This window comes from Herpailurus yagouaroundi, unplaced genomic scaffold (assembly GCF_014898765.1).
Source record: "Herpailurus yagouaroundi ecotype Mexico unplaced genomic scaffold, PumYag 355, whole genome shotgun sequence".
In the NCBI taxonomy this organism is placed as follows: Eukaryota; Metazoa; Chordata; class Mammalia; order Carnivora; family Felidae; genus Herpailurus; species Herpailurus yagouaroundi.
The window spans coordinates 5455070-5477881 of NW_024412572.1; the positions used below are offsets into that span (position 1 = coordinate 5455070).

The following is a 22812-nucleotide window of genomic DNA, read 5'->3' on the forward strand; positions in this document are numbered from 1 at the left end:
CCGTTCTATGACAGTTTCACTGAGTCCCCACCGTAGCCCTGTGAGGCGGGCACCACCTTGGTGGCCCCCAACAGCATCCCAACACCTTGTGATTGTGGGGCAGGATTCCAAAGGCCCCTCCATTCAGCCTCTCCAGGACCATCTGCACTCACTTGGCACAAGGTGACCCACACGTGGACTCTGAACATCGCAGCACTCCTGTGAGGCCAACAGGACCAGTAGGATCCCCATTTTAAGATGAAGAAACCGAGGCTCAGAGAATTTATGTGACTACGGTGTTGACAGTGGTGATGGTTGGCCTGAGAGTTTGGCCCCGGTTGGCATTATCAATTTACCTCTGGGCCTCTGCAGGGCTGGGGCAGGGGGGCGGAGGACACTGGGGCAGGGAGCGAGGAGGATGGACACTGATATTTGCCGGCACCCAGCGCACACCACAGAACACACAGGAAACCCTTCTGAGTGGACGGGTCATCCTCAAACCACTGTCCTTTTGGGGTCAAACTTGGGCCTTGCTCTCAGAGGCTCCCTGATAACCAAAGAGGGAGCTAATCAGCATAAGGTGGCCTCTTCCCAAGGACACTTGCACTGTTCAGGAGGAAGAAGTCAAACACGCCCAGGCCAGCTGGCTCAGGCCTCTCCCTCCAGGAGGACATGTATGATGCAGCAGGCCATACCCTCCCAAAGCTTGCAGACCTCTGTGGTTAACAACTACATTATGAAGCCAGAGAGCCCCATCCGCTCAATGTCAGCCACTTACGTCCCTTCCCGGATAGCTGATCTAAACAAATGACTGGGACTCAGGAAACCACGTCCTTACCAGGGTGGGACAGGAATCAAGGGGAAGTAGGAAGGACATTATGAGGAGTGACATCAAATGGCCAGGCTATAAGGCCAGGGAGTCACTGAATTTTGGGGCTGGAGAGGACCTCAGACATCAACTTGCTTAACTCTGTCATTTTACATTTTAAACCAAATGGAGCTTGAGGAAGGTCAGTGACTCATTCAAGTTCACATGGTACAAGGGCAGAGCATGCTACACCAAATCCCGGGTCCTGGAGGATTTCTATCTAATAGAAGTCTGTCCACCAGGGATTATGTTAGGTCACAGACCCCTTTGAGAATATGACAAAATCCTCAAACCAATCTCCCCAAGAAAACTCATATAAATATTTGCATATTATTTAAGGGGCTCATGGCTGCCCTTGATGTCCATCCAGTGGTCTACGAAGGCTCTCCCTGGCCTCCAAGTTACAGCATGTGGACAAAGGTAGGTGCGAATCCTTGAAGCAAATGTGCCCATACAGATGGTCCCCAAGGGAATTAAAAGTTTCCCTGGATGGCTGTAAACAGAACACTGTAAAGTCTTGTCTCCATTCTGGCCCCCTGCCAGGGTCCCAGTGAGAGGCAGACCGGAGAGGGAAAGTGGGGCTCAAGTTGGACTCCAGGACCCAAGGGTGTCTGAGGGTACGTGTGCTGGCTTGAGAGGGAGTGACAGCTGAGGCCCAGCCAGCTGTCCCAGGGACAAAGGAACGAGGTGCCGGGCTGCAGCTGTGGGGGCTGGGGACAGCTGGGCTGAGTGGGCAGCGGGGTGCGGCTTCCTGGGAGTTCCCACCACTCATTTGGAGCCTCCCATGTCAGGATCACGGACAACTGAAGCCACACGGGACCTTCAAGTTCCTCTAGTTCAGGGGTTTTTAACTGGGTTATGAGCTACTTTGGGGTTCAAGAGCCACAGAGCATCAGAAGCAGATGGGAGCAGGGTCTCTGGCCTATTCCTCACTAACCTACCTTTGACTGGAGTAGCCCCTTTGATAACATATGGGGGTGATATTTTGTTTGGGGGGGAAAGGGGGGACCTGGCTGCTTAAAAAAAAGTGTGTTAACTGCTGGACTCAGTCTGATTCCCTCAGATGTTAGCTCTTCCTGCCAAGTAGCTGGGAAAACTCTACTACAAGCGTGTCTATGGTGGGGTGGGGGCTCACTCCCTCTTGCCATTCACCAAAAGGGTCCCCTGGCTCCAGCGACCAGGAGGCCTAAGTCCTGTGGGGAACAGAGTGCCCCAGGGGGAGTCCTGTGGGGCATGGCCCTGTAAGGTAGGGCTGACCTGGGGAGGGGAGAGAACTGCCCATCTCAGAGAGCAGAGTGCAGAAAGGAATTCCACCAGCTCCCACAGTACAACCCACCCCCACCCCACTACCCACAGCAGTGCCTCCCAAGCCTGACCACCCTGTAGGCTCAGCAGATGGCAAATAAGGGGCCAGTGGCTCAAGGACGTCCTCAAGGAAGGGGGTATGGAGGACAATCCCACTGTGATTCGGGAAGTACTCTGTCCAGGGAGGGGGGATGCTCTAGAGCCTGGTGGTTACACATACTTACACACACACACACACACACACACACACACACACACACACGGCTCTGAAGTCAAGTGTCATTCCCTATATAGACAGGAGCACGATTATAGGCTAAATCCCAGTCTTCTTAACACCAACAAGCATGCTGGCTCTCCACACAAACAGCCAGCCCCTGAACCCAAGGGAAGACTTTTCCTGCTGGAAAAGGAGCTCCAATTTCTAGGAAGCTGGCCCCACCCATGCCCTAGGTCCTCCCTCCCACTGCTGCTGTTTGCCTTACCTTTAGCTTGGCCTGGATCTCGCGGGCTTTGCGACGGGCCAGCACCTGGATGTGGCTGGAGACCTGCAGCAGGAAGAGAAGGCTCCTGTCCCTACCTCCCAGAAGGCCTGTGCTCCCCATTCTGGCTCCCTGACCCTCAGCACCGCCCTCCTCAGCCTCAATCCACATCTGTGGAATGAATGAATGAAAGGGCCAGTCAGTGGTGGGCCTTCAGTCCCTCCATATCCAGCTAATCCAGACTTTGGCAATAAATACAAGTATAGTGCCAGTACTTTGTCCTCTGTTCTTCTGGTGTCCTGGAGAGGGGAGGGGGCTGCTGACTCCCCTGTAAGGTGAGGGATTTCCTCCCAGTTGATAGCAACAGGAACCACAGGGAAACTGAACTATCTGTGGCACACCAAAAAGACACAACCCCTCTGAACCAACCCCACCAGGAATCCACACTGGGGCCTACAGAGGCCCTGGCCCACCATGGGAGCAGGCTGGAACTGGGGTACCTGCCCCTGGGACCCACACTCATCTTTCAGGGCCCACCTGCTTCCTGGTGCGGGTCTTGCCTGTCCGGAGCTTGATGTAGCGGGCAATCAGCTCATTCCGACCTACAGAGACACCAACAGCTTCTCAGCAGAAGAAGGACAAAAGGCAGGCACACAGGACGATCTGGGAGATCTCTTCCCTCATCCTCTGGCCACCTTGACTGGGTACTTGGGGTGAGGATTCTACAGGTTCCCTCCTGCCCTCCTTGGATCCCACAGATCTCCCAGCAGCAAGAGGAAGCTGAGGCCTTGGTGGGAGACTGGTAACCTGAGAGCAAGGAGGTGACAGGGCTGTGGGCCCCACATAAACTTGGGGAGCCCTCTCAGAGGCCACCTCCTCCCCTCCACTCTACAGCAGGCTGACAGTCCTGCCTCCTCCTGGGGCCTTCTGCACACTTGAGAGGCTGCAGGGAAGCGCTTCGGCTTTGGCCATCCCCCGTGCAGTCCCCGCGGCTTCCACCACCTCCATACGAGCAGGGCCTTACAAGATGTCTTGTCTGGTCTGTGAGCAGCAGCGGGGATGGGGGACATACGTGCTGAGACAGACCAGAGAGGAGGTCTGAAGCGCTTAACTCAAAGAAAACCCAGACAGACCACGACTCCAGCCCCGTGGCTCTAACCAGTCAACAAGTAATACTGAGTGTGCGCCATGGGCCCACCCTGCTAGGGGCTAAAGCTGCATCTAAGGGATCTCAGAAAACTATGAGGAGCCACCTGTGTCCTCTACTACTATAAATGCAATTATGAAAAGAGGTTCCGTCTTCAAAGAAACTGCCACCTAGCTGAGGAGAGACGTGTGCCCATGCTGTAACTCCAGTGCGTGCCACAGACAGGGAACACACAGTGTGTTCAGAGCACAAGGGGTCAGTTCAGGTTGGGTGGTCAGGTGAGCCTTCAGCTGGACCTTGACCACTGGGTAGGATTAAACCATAAAGAAGGACATTGGGCTGGGGAGAGGGAGGGCAAGGGGATTTCAGCAGGAGCTACCACCTCCCTGGTCCAGCTCTGGGGCCAGAGGGCACAGCCGACAGCCTGCCCTGCCCTGCTGGCCCTTGTTGAGCCTGGAGGACTGTGACTATGAGTAAGGAGACTGCTGGTGCAGGGGGTGGGGGTGGGGTGGTGGTGATGAATAGGCTATCCGCCACCCTGCTGTAAGCAGAGAGCACAGCCAAGGCCAAGCTGGCCCCCCAGCTGACCTTTCCCCACTGCCAACGCTGAATTAAGAGGCCACCCTGAAGAGGTCTCATCTGCCAGAAAGACTAGCTGGCCTGAGCACTGGACTGTCTGTGTCAGGGAAAGAAGGGAGGGAGGATCAGACCCTGAGGATATCACCTGCCGGCTGGTCTGCACCTAAAACAGGGATCCAGCAAGATGGCTCTTCTCAAAGCTCTCCAGGGAGAGGTATTCCAAAGGCTCCTTTAAACAAATGTCTGAATAAAGTTCAACAGTCCTGCCCCATGTCTAACTTGAGACACTCATGTTGCAGCTATGAAGTGCTATTATCACTTGCCAGAGAGTCTAAGTCATCACCAGTGGTGACTATACACGGGTCACAGAACTGGGATTTGGGGAGCCAGATGCTAGCCCAGTGGTTCCACAAATGAGCTATGAGACCGTGGCCAATGGGATTTTATTCCTCCATGGACCTTTACCCAGACTTCTCTTCTTAAAACAGGCCCTTTTAGGTGCGCCTGGGTGTCTCAGTCGGTTGAGCGTCCGACTTTGGCTCAGGTCATGATCTCGCAGTTTGTGGGTTTGAGCCCCGTATTGGGTTCTGTGCTGACAGCTCAGAGCCTGCAGCCAGATTTGGATTCTGTGTCTCCGTCTCTCTCTGCCCCTCCCCCGCTCATATTCTGTCTCTCTCTCTCTCTGTCAAAAATAAACATTAAGAAAAATTTAATAAAAATAAAATTAAATAAATAAATAAATAAATAAATAAATAAATAAATAAATAAATAAATAGAACAGGCCTTTTTAGGGTATTTTCTCAAGATTATTCCAACCAAATTTTTATAGACTTAGGAAACAGACCTTAACTTTGGCTCAGTTTCCTTTCCTGTAAAACAAACGGGCCTGTGGGAGTAGTGTAGTTCAGAGACCAGCCTGGGAGCAAGGAGAAGAGCAAGGGGAGAGAGAAGGTTCCTGAGAGCCAGGAAGCTGACTGCAGTGCTGGAGGACATGCTCTTGAGAAGGGCAAGTTGGAGAGTCCCGGGGCGGGTGGTGGGAAAGGCAGGGGGCACTCGTCTGAATGGCATCAGAGACCATTGTGTTCCCATGCTGCTCCTCTAGCCCACACCTTGTGTGCAGGGAGCAACCTATCAGTTCTATCTGTCTTTTCTGTTAGATTCTCAACACCTCAGAGCAAGAGACTACACATCCCCATTCAGGTCGGCATCTCCAAAATCTGGCCCTGTTTGTCAAATAAAGGGTATATCAGCAAATCTTGACAGCCGACCCTTGAAGAACATGGGTTTGAACTGCACAAGTCCACTTACACATGAATTATTCTTAATAAATACAGCACAATACCATATGTATTTTCTCTTCCTTAGGATTTTTTAAATAACATTTTCCTTTCTCTAGCTTATTTTACTATAAGGATATAGTGAATAGATATACAAAATATGTCTTAATCGACTGTTTATATTATTGATAAGGCTCTGGTCAATAGCAGGCTGTTAGTAGTTAAGTTCTGGGGGAGTTCAAGTTATACGTGGATTTTCTACTGTGTCTGGGGGGAGGGTAGCATCTCTAACCCCCACATTGTTCAAAGGTCAATTGTATAACCGGAATCTAGACACTTCTCACCACCTTACCCTCCGTGGTCCAAGCTCCCATCCTCCCTGGCCTCAACTATTAGAATAGCCTTCTACCTGGATCCCCTGATCAGCCTATTCTCAACACAGTAGCCACAGCAATCCTGTGGCTCAAACACCCTCCAGTGGCTTCCCATCTCCCTCAGATTATAAGTGTCCAAGCCCCTACAATGGCCTAGAGAGACCCACAGGATATGTTCACTCCATCCCCAGCTCAGCCCCTCCCTGAACTTATGTCACCTGCTACTTGGTCTCCTGGCTGTTCCTAAGACCTGCCTGACCCATGCCCATCTGAAAGCCTTTATGTGCCCTGTTCTCAGCCCAGTCACATGTGGCCCACAACCTCACCTTCACACCCTTGACACCTTCTTTGCTCAGATGCCATTGCCTTAGAGACCACTTCCCTGAACACTCCCCTGAAAACTGAGGTCAGCCCCCGCCTACCCACCTTGGACTGCCTACTGTCTTTACTGTTCTCATAGCACCTTCTCACATGCCATGTGATCTGCCTACTTACTGAGCTGCCTACTCGGAGCAGTGCCTACCTCCTCCCCACTCCCAGCAGAAGGAAAGCTCCTGAGAACAGGGATTCACACCCAACACCTAGAACACTGCCTGCAGTTTTCTGTAGCAGGTTCCCACAAACATTGTTAAATGAATAAGGGATAATGTTAAATAGTGATATGATACTGGCCAAATGTCCCACAAGGCTCTTTAGCCTTCTATAGGTAAGGTACAAGTTATAGAAAAGCAAATACCCTTTTACTTCTGATTAGTCCAACATAATTTTTAAAGTGATTTCTTATCCCGGTCTCATTTGACCCTCTCCATGCAGGAACAAATCCAGATTTGCGGGGAGCCTAAAGCATCTAAAAATTGGAAGGCTCTCATTGAGAAAAAGAATTTAAAATATAAACCAAAATTAGGCTAAGATCATTTTAGGTTAAGATGGGTATGTTTATTCTCTTGATGATAGTAATTGGTTTCATAGGTGTATATGTCTGTCAAAACTCAACCAAATTATCCACTTCAAATATGTATGTATAGTTCACTATATAGCAATTATATTCCAATAAAACTACTTTACAAATTTAAATTAAAAATAAAAAGCTTAGAGGTGCGTGGGTGGCTCAGTTGGTTGAGTATCTCACTGGCTCAGGTCATGAATGATCTCACGGTTCATAAGTTTGAGCCCCTCATGAGTTCGAGCCCCTCATCGGGCCCTGTGCTCAGAGCTGGGAGCCTGGAACCTGTTTCGGATTCTGTGTCTCCCTCTCACTCTCTGCCCCTCCCCCGTTCCCTCCCTCTCGCTCATCCTCAAAAATGAATAAACGTTAAAAAAAGAATAATAAAAGGTTTAGGGACATCACATTACTAGTGATGGTCTTGAAGCATTAGCCCCATCAACTTCACGGTAAACCTCCCTACTGCCTGTAGAAAGGCCAGCAATTACACCTATTACCAAAGGAGAAAACTGAAGTCAGAAAATCTCACCCAGCTTGTCTACCAGCAGATCTAGGACCAGCTGCCTGGGTTTGAGCACTGGTGCAGCCACTGTGGACGGTACAGTGAACACCTGGCACCAAGAAGGTGCTGCTCAGTTAATGGGAACTCGCCTCCAACACCGGGCCAGCGTCCTGGCCCTTTACGCAGTGGCACATCCTCTACAGTACATGTCACACAGCAGCAGCAGCTAGGGAGGAGGCCTGTGTCCTCCATTGGCCAAGACCCTTACTCCAGACATTACAGATGGCTCGCCTCCTGTGAGAGCCCCAGGTCACGAAGACAGAGCCCCTCCTAGCCCCACAACTGCCTCTGCCCTCGGCTACAGAGTTCAGGAACAAGACAGGCCATCCTGGCCCTGGGCTAAGCAGTGGGGGCCATGGGAGCCAAACCCAAGGGGTCTGGGCTGGCTCAGCTGTCTTTTACCAACTTGTGCATCTTCCCTCTCTTTCTCTGGAACAGCATCCTCTCCTCCCTTACCAGCTCATCTCAGACCATTATTCCACCCAGCCTTGTTCTGCTTATCAGAGGCAATGCCAGGAGTCGAGAGCACTCCCTGGGTGGGAGTGAAGTGCTGGGCTTCTGTGGGTGTGTTGAGCCAAGAGGGGTCAAACAGCTTCCTTCCTGCCACTGGGGTGCTTTGGAGGTCACCCTGGCCATTCTGCCTCCAGGCCAGCTGGCATCTAATCCAGGCTCTACACATACATGGAGAGTTTCTACAGCTTCTTTCCCTCTTGTAACAAGAGCTACGATAGTGAACATTTATTTAATGAGCACTTATATGAGCTAGTACCTGTGCAAATACATGATGTGTACTGGGAGTTTTATTTGCATGCTCCTTGTCAATCCTCATGTCAACTCTATGCAGCTGCTACTACTGTCACATTTAACAGACAGGGAAATCGAGGTACAGAGAGGTTTGGAAAGCTGTTCAGGGTCACAGGCCAACAGGTAGTTAAGACTGAAATCCATGCAATCTGGCTCTATAATCTGTCTCTTCAGTATTGCACAGAATTACTTCTATTTCACATGGGATTGAGGGCCGTCTCTCTGAAGGGTGGGACCTGGAGATCCCACAGGTCCAGTGTAGCCTAAGGAAGACAACTCTGTGGCCCAAGCAAGGGAAGTGATTTGCTGAAAGTCACATAGTTTGTTAGTGTTCCAGGTGCCATGAGAACATACATTTCTAAGGCTTCATGACTATGATACAATGACTGCCCTCCCTTCGCCAAGCTGGGAGCTTCCTCTGCAAGACCACTGTGCTCCTCCCTCTGGATTGATCCCCCGATTCTCTGGGGCTCTGCATGAAATAAGTCCTTGATGATGTCTGACTGCCCCTCACCTGACCCAGGTGCTGGAGGAAGAGCCGACTATTTGAACCCAAAAGCCTGCCCACCTGTTTTCATTCTCTTATGGACAGTGGTACCCACAGCTGATAGAAACCAATGTGCTTTGGATGATGTAGACGTCAGGAAGCCACAGAGTCAAAGACAGAAGCGGAGAGAAGTAGGGAGCATGTGTTCAGAGGCAGAGCCCTGAAACTACAGCCAAGGTCAGCAAAGAGCAAGGGCTGAAAGAAACTAGTACAAAATCCAGATGAGTTAGTGGGAGAGAAAGAGACCTGCATCCTTGTCCCAGCTCTGCCACTTGCTGCTAAAACCCAGGCCTTTCTTCTCCCCTCCAGTTCAGAGACCACATGCTGGGGCAGCGGGAGGCCGGCCTGGACCTCGGTGGGGGCAGCTGGGCATTACAGTGTGGCAGGTGGCCTTGGCCAACCCGAGAGGGCCTGGGTGGGGCTGGAAAGGACACCTCTGCCAGACTGTGGCCCATCTGTCAGGGGACATGTGTCCAACAGCCCCCACCTCATGTCCACAGCCTCATCCCACCATGGGTGAGGACAGCCGATGGACAAAGGTCAGCCTTGGCCTAACTACAGGCTGAGGGTGGGGCGTTCTCGATGCAGGGTCCACATATCACCACCACTTCCTCCCAACCCCACATACCAGGTCACACGTACCTGCCAGCCACCCCAGGCTTTTCCTTGAACACACACTACCACTGAAATCGTTATCCCGTTTGCACAACCCTGTATGGAACAGGCCATTTCTGAATCTCATTTCCTCTGTATTGCCTCCTCTCTCTGCACCAGCCCTCTGTCTGGGTCATAAGGGTATTAAATGGCACAAAGGAAGTGAAGCACCTACCACCTAGCAGAAGGTCAGTAAGGTCAGTAAGGTCAGCTGTTGTTGTTCAGGTTGTTCATAAGGCCCATTATACTGAAAGCTATTAGTTTTCAAAATTGGAAAAGTTGAGAACCTGGGCACAGAGCCTCCCACCCAAAAGGAGACAGATCTGCACGTGTAGTGTTTTAGTTCACCAGAGGCCTCTCACGGGAGGGAGCCTCCTATGAGCTCTCCATTTCACCCTGGCAGCTTGGAACTGGTGGGGGGGGGGGCGGGGAGGCCAACCTTCCTCCACAACCAGCCCTAATCCCGATGGCCTGGGGGCCTCTCTGTCCAGGGATCGGCTGAAGCTATAAACACCTGCAGCTGGAGGAGGAGGCTATTTGTGGAGAAGAAACTTCTGCCCGAAGCCTGGAAGCCTGAGAAGGCAGTGATTAGGCCTGACATCGGAGCTATTACCACCGTTGTCCCTGGAGGGCTCTGAGGCTTCTGGTGAAATTCTACTCGGCCTTCAAGGCTGCCGCCCCAAGAAGCCTTCCCTGATCCCCACCCAAGTGGGTGTGCCCACTCCCACCTCCAAGTCCGGGTGCACAGGGGTCTGTGCCTTTCTCTAAAGTCACTGGAGCGCCTGTCTTCCTCCCTCACTAACATCCAAGCTCCTTGAGGGCAGAGGACATGTACCATTCAGCTCTACACCCCACTGCTGCTCTCTGGGCACCTCCATGGGCTCCCATCCCTGCGGTAACACTAAAAGGTGATGTCTTCTTCCAATGAGCACACGAAAAGATGCTCAACATCACTAATCATTAGGGAAATGCAAATTAGAACAAGATGCCGTTTCACACCCACAAGGATGACCATTAAAAAAACAAACAAACGGAAAGTAACAAGTGTTGGCAAAGACGTGAAGAAATTGGAGCCCCTGTGTACCACTGGAACGACATAAAATGGTGCAGCCACTGGAAGACAGTTTGGCGCTTCCTCAACAAGTGACCTCCAATTACCATTCAATCCAGCAATTCCATCTCTAGGTCTATACCCACAAGAATTGCAAGTAGGGACTCAGATACCTGCACACCCATGTTCAGAGCAGCAGTACTCACAACAGCTGAAAGGTGGAAACAACTTACTGTCCATCAAGAGGTAAATGGATATATAAAATGTGGTGTATCTGTGCAACGGAGTATCATTCAGCTATAAAAAAATAATAGAGCTATGACACAGGCTACAACAAGGGCGAACCCTAAAGACACTGTGCTAAGCAGAATAAGCCAGTCACAACAGGACAAATATTGTATGATTGATTCTACTTCCATGAGGTACCAAGAATAGGCAAATTCATATGGACAGAAAACAGAACAGAGGTTACCTACGGCTGGGGGAGGGGGTTGGGGAGTTAGTGTTTAATGGCAACAGTTTCAGTTTGGGATGGATGAGAAGGTTCTAGAGACAGATGACAGGGATGGCAGCAACAATGTGAACGAATTTAATGCCACTGAACTGTACCTTAAAATGGTCACAATGGTAAATTTTATGTGATGTATATCTTCCCACAATAAAATAAGTGAATGTAACTAAAACCAAACAAAAAGGTGGCTTTACTGTCATCACTCCTCAGTTGCACAAAATGAGGAACTGAGGCTGAGAAAGGTTAGACCACCAGTCCAAGGCCACACCAGTGCAAGTTTGAACTGAGGGTCACATCATCAGGCCCCCAAAAGCATGAAGTTAGCATTGTAAACCAGAGGTTGGGGGGGGGGGGGGGGGGACACATGGAAGGAGCCAGAAACCACAGAGCAACAGAGCAAAGGGCAGTGGAGGATCCAAGGAACATGGTGGTGGCAGGGGGCAGAAGCTCGGATGAGGGCACTGACCGCTGTCCCATCACCTCAGTGACCAGAGCCTTGACCTGGGCCTAGTCCCTACTCTGCCTCTCCTTAGCTGTGTGAGTTATCCAAAACAGGGTCTCTTCACCTCTGACAGTGGTCATCGTAGCACCTGCCTACAACGCCCATCAAACCACCACACAGAGTCCCTCCTCTGGGTGGGTGCTCACTGTCTTCCCCCTTCCCTGAGCACCTCCCTCCTCTACCCTGCTCACGCTACACTTCCTTCCAGAAAACTTCTAAGATAGCCTAGCCCCCTGAGTAACACTATACACAACATAAGCGCCATGAGATTACTTTCTAAAGATGTTTCTCCTGCCCCTCCACTGTCCCATACAGTTGTAGACAACAGAGGCTGCAGCCCTCAGCCCAGGCCTGGCTCAGGGCAGTGGGAGCTTGTTCAAGAGGAGCTGCCCAGGTAGTAACAAGAACAAGAAGCCTGGGCCACAGGGCACCCAGTGAGACAATGGAGAAAGCAAGGAGAGGAGAAGCAGAAAGAGGGAAGAGAGGCCAGGAGAGCTCGGAGATTCAAGAGCATGGTGGGCAGGAAGGAATGGACACACAGAGAAGACACAGCTGGCCAGCCAGCCCTCTTGCAGGCAAGGCAGAGACGGCAAGACAGAGGGGACCAGGGCAGAGCTGCGAGGGGGGAAAGACAGAGTGTGCGGGCAGATGGGGGTGACAAGTTGCCCCACGCTCACCTCCCCACCACCTGCCCACGGGGCCAGAGGCCAGGCTGGCCAAAGGAGGTCAGAGTGACCAGCATGGGGATGCCAGGGCGAGGGTCACACAGTGACGGGGCACAAATGAAGGCAGTCGTGAGCGAAGATGGCTAGCGGCCCCGGGAGCCTGTCTGCAAATGTGGGAGGCTCAGCTCAGAAGTCACAGGCGCTAATCTGTGCTGCACTTCTGCATGCTATCCACATGTCTGCCTGGCCCTCCTCAGTGTCCTGCTCGGCTGCACTGGGGCCAGAGCTGGGAGCAGGCCTAATTCCTGTCCTCAGAGCCTCCAGCTCTAGATTCCTCCTCTGGGCGCCCTGGAATCACTCTGATGATCCTCAGCTCCCACCCTGTGCCCCACTGGGCTGGCCCACCTGGAAAACAACTGATGGCCTCTGAATGTGGGAAGCGGGGTGTGTATGCAGTGGGGCTCTCAGGGGCTCAGGCACTGGGGGATGGCAAGAGAGGGTCCCCAAGGGAAGATGAGAAGATGCAGGAGAGCAGCCAGAGTAAGGTGACGTCTGAGTCAGCTTGGCAGCCTGTCCCTCTTCCTCCACCTCCCGGGTCCCATCACACACACACACACACACACACACACACACACACACACACACACACGGGGCTGAGCTCAGAGCTATATATACCTCCCAGCTGGACGGCAGCCCCTGCTGAGTGAGGGCCCCTTCATCGACTCCCTGCGAGGTCCTGCCCTGGCTCAGCCCCCATGCCTGGTAAGAGGAGATGGGGATAAGCCAGCGTCTGGACCCCAGCAGGATCTGTAGTCAGGGAGGACAGGTGCTGTGGGGGCTGAGTGAGTCATCAGACTCATAGTGCCCCTGCCCAGAGCCTGACCCACCTGGAGCCCGGGCCAAGTAGAAGGGGGAGGTGGTGCAGGGAGGAGAGGAGCAGGCGGGGCAGGCTTCACAGAGCACACAAAGGCCGTTCAGGGTGATGGGGGAGCATCACTGGGGTAGGGGAACTGGTTCTACCCGTGGCTCTTGCACTTACTACCTAAGAGACTCTGGGAGAAACTCTTGGCCTCTCTGAGGTTCTATCTATCTCTGCATCTGCAACCAGAGATTATAATTCCTCCCTCCTCTCCTTGAAAAGATTGAAGCGATAAAGGGTATCAGAGACCACTGAGAGCCTCTATCTTCCTTGGCACAACTAAGAGGCTCCGGGACCCTGCACCCCTCCCCTCCCTCCCTCCCTCCCTCCCAGGTCCTCCCCTGTGTGATCCCCCTCCTGGTCTCTCTGCACAGGAGGAGAACCACAAAAGGGACACCAACATGGCCAGGGCAGTTTGCCAAACACCATTTTCAGCCTGTTTCCCCACCACTTAACAGCTCCCCTCCAGCCAAACAATTCCAACCCAAGGCCTGCCAGAGGCCCGCAGGCTTGCACTTCCCAAACTGGCTCAGTCACAATCTCAGGCTTGCACTTCCCAAACTGGCTCAGTTACAATCATCTGCTGACTGATAACAAAGTCTCTTAACCCGATTCCTTTACATGTGAAATGGGGAGAGAAATATCTACCCACAACCACTAAATAAAACTAAGCATCCCTCCCCAGACATCCACCACCAAGTGAACAGATAAACGAACTGTGGTCTATCCATACGGTGGAACGTTATCTGGCCTTGAAAAGGAAGTTCTGACATAGGCTGCAACGTGGAGGAGCCTTGAGGACATTACGCTGACTGAACTAAGGCAGTCACAAAAGGGCAAACAAACAACACCATATGATTCCACTTCTCAGAGGTGCCCAGAGCAGTAACATCCATAGAGACAGAGAGCAGAATGGTGGTTGTCAGGGGCTAGGGGGAGGAAGGGATGGGATGTAGTGTTTAGTGGGTACGAAGCTTCAGTTAGGAAGATGAAGTTCTGGGGATGGATGGGGCTGGTGGCCACACCACAATGTGAATCCACTTTCTGCCACTGAACTGTACACTTACAAATGGTTAAAATAATATACTTTATGTTATATATATTTTACCATACATGCACACACACACACACACACACACACACACACACACAAAGAAACATCTCAGCATTCAAAGTCTGGTCCACAGTGGCACCCAAATAAATGTCTGCTGATTCTTCCACATTCTGCCATCTCCACAGGTACCCTCAGCTCTTGCCCTTTCCTGAATGCCTCTTAGCCGCTTGTGTTTGCCAGAAAACTTGTGCTTGTCCCGGGCACACATCACAGCTTCCCCACAAGAGACCCTGACAACTCTCAAGCTAAACAGTTTGCCCTCCCCTTCCCCCCAACCCCTTCATACCTTCACACCTCAGCTCTTGATCAATACCCATCCCATTCTCCACTAAAGTAGTAGAAAGAGCCTAGAACATCAGTTCTCCATTCCTCTCCAGCTCTATGGGAAGAAACTATGTAAAGTGCTTGATCCCACATCTAGCACCCAACAGGTGTTCCATACACATCCACCGTCTTCTCCATGAGGCTTCCCAAGGGGCCAAAAATAAGAAGCAACTACTAGAGCAGAAAGTGGTTAGAGCAGGGGTGGTACGGGGTGTGGGGAGGACGATGCAGGGCATGGACACCTACAGAGAAGTAAGACAGACTCTGTAGGGATCCAGCAAAGCCACAGCGGTGGGGCTGGTGAGGAGAGATGAGCAGTTAGAACTTGTAACTGGTGCCCGAGGACAAGATCCAGGGTCCACCTTGCCCACCTTGCTTTCCCAACAAGTTAAAGAAAGAGAGGAATCACTCTGGCCTTGTAGGTAAAGCTGCAGGTAAAGAGTGAGTACCAGGTGCTGTGAGAGCCCTATACTCCCCAAGGCAGTAACACACAGGACCCATGTTCAGTCTAGTTGAGCTCAGTTGAATAGTGTCCCCCCAGAATTCTTGTCCACCCAGAACCTCAGAATGTGACCTTATTTGGAAACAGGATCTTTACAGATGTACTAAGATGTACACTGGATTACATGTGACTAGTATCCTTACAAGAGGTCAGGACACACAGGGAAGACAGTCGTGGGACAACAGAGTCACGGACTGGAGTGATGCAGCTACAAGCTAAGGAAGGCCATGGATTGTGAGCGACCCAGGAGCTAAGAGAGAGGCTGGAACAGATCCTGCCTCAGAGCCTCCAAGAGGAACCAACCCTACAGACACCTTGACTTCAGACCTCTGGACCCCTTAACTGTGAGAGAATACATTTCTGCTGTGTTAAACCACCAGTTTGTGGTCATTTTTCACAGAAGCCCTCTGAGGTGAATACAGCTAGCTCCCACGAACCCCTCACAGAGCGCCCTTTACTGTGTTGGAGGGAGGGGCACCAGCGTTGGATGGGGGAGAGAGAACCTGAATGTAAACTTCTGGGGGTGGGTACCTGGCCTAGAACCATTTTGTTGGGAGCCAGGGCAGGGCCCTCTGTTGTCAATGGTGCCAACCAGTTACAGAAATCCTCCCACCGCCTGCCCAAGACCAGTGTTTCAAGCTGGGGGTCCTGGGAGACTTTCCACTGGGAATGAAAGCCTGACCTGGGCCTTCCAACAGCTATTCAGTTTTTGGTTTTGTTTTACTTTTCCACATAACCTCTCTTCCATCCAAAAGTCAGCACAGCCCCAGGAAGACTGCTTGGTCCTTCCCACAGGGCTACTGGACATAAAGTATCTCTGAATGTTCTGAATCCTCAGCCACTCACAAAGATCAAGCCTTTCCAGATCACTCTGAGCTCAATGGGACCTTTCCTGAGGGAAAGGTCTACAGCACTCTGCTTGACTCTCTCCTGGAACACTCCACATCTGTCGTGTTGCACAGACATGTGTGTGCTCACTTCACCTACCCCCACCATATTGTGAGCAGGGTCCAGATCTTCCCCACTTAGGCTTGGCACACAGAAGCCTCACGACTGAGTGCATGAATGAGGGAATGAGTGAGTCCAGTAACCACCTTCCTAACCTCCCTTCACAGTCAAGGTAGGGAGCTGGGAGCTCATGAAGCATTTGCCTGGGGAACAGCTTATGGGATTTTCCCAGACTGCTCTGGCGGGAGGGGGTTATTCTTCTCCTTTCCCAAGCCTTCTACCACAGCTTCCCTCCCACTCTAAGGCTTCTTCTCACACACCCTCCCACACTTTGGGAACCCAGGTCAGTGGAAGCAGCGTCCACCTGATAAATGCCCTAGCGGTCATTCCCCCGTGCATTACTTGAAGAACCCCAAGGTTGCTGTGCCTGGCCCCTTGCCGGGCCCTATTTCCAGAGCTGGATCACGAGGGCAGGGGCCCACCACCCCACCCCAACAGACTCCTTACCGTACATCTTGCCCTCATCCGAGAGGATGATTTTGCGGCGGCCGCAAGGCGGGTAGATGGCCAGGGCCTCCTGGAAGCTCTGCTCGATGTCCGGACTCCATACACCCTCCGCATCATTGTCGATGGGCTTGTCCAATGCCTGGCTGCCCCCAGAGACGTTGCTCCCCTCAGGGGAGTTAGGAGGGCTCCACTCGTTGGAGGTAATGGTGCCGGCCTTGCCCTCCAAGGCTCCGCTTGGAGGAGCGCCCGTTGGACCTGCTTAGGCAGAAACCTCCGCTTTGGTGGAAGAACACATGTCTGTGGGATGGGGCACCCAGGGGAGTGCCAAGCCCTAGGATCAGTTGCCCTTCCTTGCTTGGCCACCCACAGCACAGGAGCTCAGAGGGAATAAGGCCAGGGACCCAGGGGATAAGGAATGAACTGAAAGATCTGGGAGCATCAAGAGACCTGGAATCTGGGGCAGGTCATGTCCCCTCTGTAGACCTAAGCTTCCCACCCTGTTAAGCGAGCACAAACATCCCAGGCACCTGGGATGACCTGACAGATACAGGGAGGTTGGAACTCAGAACTAAATCTCAATCTTCAGCAAAAAGACAGAATACTGACAAAATATGACAAGACTGTCTGTCTGCCTAAACCCTAGGTTAAAAAGACAGTCTTAACCCATACTGCAGAAAATTCCCAAAGATAAAATCTTGCTAAAGAGGTTCTCAAAATCTAAAATTACAACATAGAAGAAAGAGGAAACAATCTACCATGATCAAAATTCAATAGAATTAGAGCCCCAAGAACTAGAGATAACTGGACTATCAGATAAAAACTATTATATAATGGTATTTCAAATAATTATGACTTAAATAAGGAATTGGAAACATGAGAAAGAATTAGACACAATCAAAAAACACAAAGCAGACTGGAAAAAGAACCAAATAAATATTTTAGTCACTGAAGTTAAAACTCAATCGTTTGGGGCACCTGGATGGCTCAGTCAATTAATTGTCCTGCTACGGCTCAGGTCATGGTCTCACAGTTCGTAAGTTCAAGCCCCGCGTCGGACTCTGTGCTGACAGCTCAGAGCCTGGATCCTGCTTTGGATTCTGTGCACCGCCCCCCCCCCCCCTTCCCCACTCATGTCTGTCTCACTCTGTCTCTCAAAAATAAATAAATGTTTAAAAATATATATTAAAAAAACTCAATGGTTTAACTGAGATTAACAGCACATTAGATACAGCCGGAGAAAGAAGAACCTGGAAAAAATATCTTAAGATATTACTTGGAAATGTATTTTTGTAATGATGATAAAGAGCAAAGGAGAACAAAATAAGGCACTTCAACATACCTCCAATTAGCATTCCAGAAAGAGAGAATACAGAAAGTGAAGTAGAACAACATTTGAAAAGATAATAGCAAGGAAATTTTTCAGAAATAATGAAATACATGAATCCTCCAATTAAGGAACCATACTGAATCCTAACCAGGATAAATTAAAATAAAATGAACACATACTGTAAGGACACTGCAGAATACCAAAAACAAAGAATAGATCTTAAAAGCATCCAGAGTGAAAAAAGACAAATCACCTACAAAGGAAGGACTATGATGTTAATTGTATATACAGATAGTGAACTTCTCAACAGTAGCACAGGAGGACCCAAGTTAATGTCTCTAAACTGTTGACAGAAAAATAACTGTTAACCCAGAATTAAAAGCCCAACCAAAATATCATTCGAGAGTAAACATTTAAAAAAAAAAAAAGCATTTTTAGACAAAGATGGAATTTACTACTAACAGACCTTCACTTAAAAAAAAAAAAAAACAGTAAAGGAGGTATTTTTTTTAAAGGGAGCTTCTAGGAAAAGAAAGCATGACACACATGGAAGAGGTGAGCAAAGTTATGGTAAAATAAAAATGAATCTAAACAATATTAACTATATAAAAACAATAACAATGATGGTGGCTACGTTTGGTCATGCAATACACACACGTGTATGTATGTACATGCAAGAAAAACCATGTTTCTGAACCATACATTCTGAAGATGCATTTGCTAAAATTCCAGACCCAGTCACAATAAAAAATACTTATTAGCAAACTCTATAAACAAGGAAACTTCCTTAAATGTGACAAATGGCACCTTCCAAAACCCTACTGTGATGTTGTGATTTATAATAAGAAATGTGTATCTGGTCTTTGTCCCAGTTTCTAGCACAGAGCTTCTAAAACCCCTGGAATTTCCAAAGAGATGAGAATGATAAAGGTGTCTTATTATGTGAATGTGGTGACTTTTGGAATGCATGTATCTAAGGATGAAGGCTGGTGGTCAGGAGAACTAACCATGTAATTAGAGGGTTGGAACCTTCAGTCCCACACCACCACCCCTTTTGCAAAGTACAGGGAAGGGAAAGGGACTAGAGGTTGTATTAACTGCCAATGGCCAATAATTTAATCAATTGTGTCTATGTAATGAAGCCTCCATAAAAACAAAAAAGGAGGGGCTTCCGAGAGTTTGAGTTGGTGAACACATGGAGATTTGGGGAGAATGGCACATACTTGTAGAGGTTATGGAAGTTCTATGCCTTCCCCCCGACCTTGCCCTATGTATCTGTTTCACTTGACTCTTCTGAGTTACGTATTTTTTGTAATAAACCAGTAATCTAGTAAGTAAAGTGTTTCTCTGAATTCTATGAGCCACTCTAGCAAATCAGTTGAACTCAAGGAGGGGTTACTAGAACTTCCAATGTATAACCAGTGATAACCTGGGCTTGCCACTGGTATCTGGGGTTGGGGGGCAATCTTATGAGATAAGCCATTAACCTGTGGGATATGATGCTACCTCCAGGTAGACAGTGTCAGAATTGAATTGTAGGACACCCAACTGGTGCTAGAGACTTGTTGATTAGTGTAGGAACGTCCTCACCCCCCAACCCCACTCACACACACGCACATTGGAACTGGTGACCAGAACTTTAACATGCACAACACTTACTGATTAAACACTAGAAGCATTACCTTAAATTCAGAAATAAGATATCACTTTCAACATTCATACTCACACTGTACTAGAGTCCTAGCCAACACAGTAGGACAAGACAGATCTCAAGATTGGAAAAAAGGAAGTAAACTGTCGTTATTATAAGGAATTACAATAGAAGAGACTGAAGGGATTTCACAAATTACAATTACATTCTTTGATACCAGAAGTAAGATGGCATATCTTACTAATTTCTAAAAATATTCCGTCTAGAGGGGAGCCTGGGTGGCTCAGTTGGTTAAGCGTCTGACTTTGGCTCAGGTCATGATCTCACTGTTCATGAGTTCAAGCCCCACATGGGGCTCTGTGCTGACAGCTCAGAGCCCAGAGCCTGCTTTGGATTCTGTGTATGTCTCGCTCTCTGCCCCTCCCCAGCTTGCACTCTGTCTCTCTCTCTCTCTCTCTCTCTCAAAAATAATTTAAAAAAATTTTTTAAGAAAAATAAATAAATATTCCTTTTAGAAACCAAAGTAGTAATTTACCTACTGATAAATCTAACAATAGGTGAGACAAAGGAAATCATAATGGTTTTGAAAGACATAAAATGCCTAAATAAATGGAGAGGAAAATTGTGCTCCTGGATGGGAAAATATCATAAAGATGTTGAATCTTTACCAAAAAAATAATTTCAATGAAATTATGATTAAAAATTCCACAAGGTCTCAGGGCACCTGGGTGGCTCAGTCGGTTGAGCATCCGACTTCAGCTCAGGTCATGAACTCACAGCTCGTGGGTTCAAGCCCCGTGTCAGGCTCTGTACTGACAGCTCAGAACCAGAGGCTTGCTTCGGATTCTGTGTCTCCCTCTCTCTTTACCCCTCCCCGCTTGTACTCTGCCTCTCTCTCTCTCTCTCTCAAAAGCAAATAAAACATTAAAAAAAAAAAAAATTCCACAAGGTCTTCCATAAAACTTAACAAGCTGATCTCAAAATACATGGAAGAACAAAGACCATTCTCAAGTTGTCTTAACTCACTGTCTTCACCCTTCCTTTCTTCTCTTTGGTCTCATATTTTGCCAGACCCATTCCCTACATGTTTTCCTCAGGGTTCTGACCTGACCTCTCCTTTCAAAACCCCATACATACCCCCCTGGGGGATCCCCACCCACAGCTTACATTCCCACTGTATATTTTTGATTCCCAAATCTGTACGTCCTTCCTGAGTTTGGGCATATATGGCAACTGCTTACCAGGCAGTCCTAATCAGCCTTCTCTGAAGCTCCTCAAACTCAGCATGTCCAAAACCAAATTTTCAGCTTGCCAGTGAGTCCTGGTCCTCCTCCTCCTCCTCTGTGTCTCTCAAGAAATGACACCGCCATCCACCCAGAGGCCAGAAATCTAAGAATGTATTGACTTTTCCCTCTTATCTCCATAAATAATTAACAACCACATCCTATCTCCTAAAAGTCTTCTTGAAGCCACATCTCTTTCTATCTCAAGCCCTAATCCAAGCTTCCGCTAGTGCTCACCAGGATGACTGTGCCAACCCCATGTAGACTCCGTAATCCGTCACTGCAGCCACAGTGATTTTTCTACAATACAAATCTGATCATGTGATTCCTCTACTTAAAATCTTTCAATGGCTTTCCCATAATCTTACATAAAATGATATGTTCCACAATAGGATTTTATAAGGCCCTTCATCAACTGATTCCTGCTCTCCTGCCATACCTTCCATGCACCTACACGGTCCTCTATACTCTCTTCTTTGCACCCGGCCCTAACCCCCACACTCAATTAACCTAATAAGCTCTTTATACCTGGAAGGGCTGCCTGCAGCCTTCCTCCCCATCCCTCCCTCACCTAACTCCTACGCATCTTTAAGGTCCAGCGAAAATGTCATTTCCTCTGGGAGGATGACCCAGACCTCAAGTCTGGATTAGGCACCCACCTCTGAGCTCCAACAGGTCCCCGTGCTTTACATATCTGACCCTTCCATCTCCCATGAATGATGGGCCTCCACCATACGTCAGACTCCACGAGGGTGGGGATGGTTGTCTTTCTCTAAGTCCTCAGCACACTGCACAATGCGAAGAACAAAAGAATGAATAAATGAGTAGAGATTTGCTAAGTGTTTTTTGTGAAGTAATGATTTCCCTGTGGGGAAAATGAACTGTTCTGTGTTTAGTGTCAGGAAACCAAAAAAATATCAGTAAATGTCCGGACTTTGGCACACCAGGGGGAGAGCTTCAGTTGTAGGTTAATCCCTTTGGGATTTATCTTGGAGGTTTGTATAATGAAAGTGTGATGTCTGGGCATCAAGAGACTGGTTCTAGTTCCAGTGTTATAAGCAACCGTGTGACCATTGTCAAATTCGTCCATTTCTTAGATTGGGATCTAAGGTCCTTTCTGTCCTACAGTGCCTGTGGCTCACATTCACTGCCCAGGTCCTCCACTTCTTCTGGGACCGCTCCTACCATGCAGACTTTCACCTGTGGCTTTGCTCAGAGAAGGCTGGAGAACTGACCTGCCACGGAGAGATATCCCATATGCTGGTCAACAAGATCTGATGTTAACTAGCATGGGGCATGACGTAGAGTCAGTGCTCAGTAAGAGCTATATTAATTGTCACCATCGTTATCTAAGCTACAAATAATGCCTCACGTGGAAGGTCTAAAGTCCTAACTGGACCTAACAGATACATATACCTTCAGCTAGTATTGATTAATGTTAATAAATAAATAATATTAATACTTAAAGTCTTGTATGTCCTAACTTCAGCCTGGATTCTCTTCTGGGACCTGGCACTAAGCCCAAATGGTTACCCCAAGCCAGATGGAGGGTGCTATGAAGTCCAGAAAGGAGAGAAGGAAAGGAGGGAGGCCCAACCTCCCTGATACTATGTAAACCTTTCTGAGGAGTAGAGACCAGGGTCTCTGGGCCCTCTTTCACCACAGCTGAGCTAGACCAGCCAGGTGAAGTAAGCACGTTCAGCCCCTGTATTAGTTGGGCCCAGGGCAGCCCAGTGGACCACCAGACCTGGGGAAAACCAGAGAGTCCTGTCAGATACTGCCCCACAAGTGAGGTTTCTGAGGACCTGCGCTTTGTGTTCCCAAGATTGGGTCCATCCCAGGGGAAGCAAGGCAGGGGGTCAACCAAGGCCCCAAGCCCGGGGATTTGTGACTGAAATGGAGTTGCTCCCAGCCCTGTGTGGCCCTGCTGCCCCCAGGCCATAGCTCTCACTGGCTGGCCTCTCCCAGCCTCACCGCCCACGGCCCCAGG

The 22812-nt window shown here is 49.5% G+C and overlaps 1 protein-coding gene across 4 annotated transcripts in view; it reads right to left on the minus strand.

Annotated features, from left to right (window-relative positions):
* TEAD4 (TEA domain transcription factor 4) overlaps positions 1-22113 on the minus strand; it is a 42238-nt gene extending 20125 nt beyond the window's left edge. Inside the window, exons 1-4 of one of the 4 annotated variants that reach the window (XM_040462799.1) lie at positions 21482-22113; positions 16562-16816; positions 3169-3233; positions 2635-2697 (exon numbers count right to left, since the gene is read on the minus strand). In XM_040462799.1, the coding sequence (XP_040318733.1) occupies positions 2635-2697; positions 3169-3233; positions 16562-16816; positions 21482-21536 (438 nt within the window). In that variant the 5' untranslated portion in view covers positions 21537-22113. The remainder of the gene's footprint in view (positions 1-2634; positions 2698-3168; positions 3234-16561; positions 16817-21481) is intronic. The other 3 variants (XM_040462797.1, XM_040462800.1, XM_040462798.1) reach the window with 3 other exon arrangements.
* Between the last annotated feature and the right edge of the window lie 699 nt (positions 22114-22812).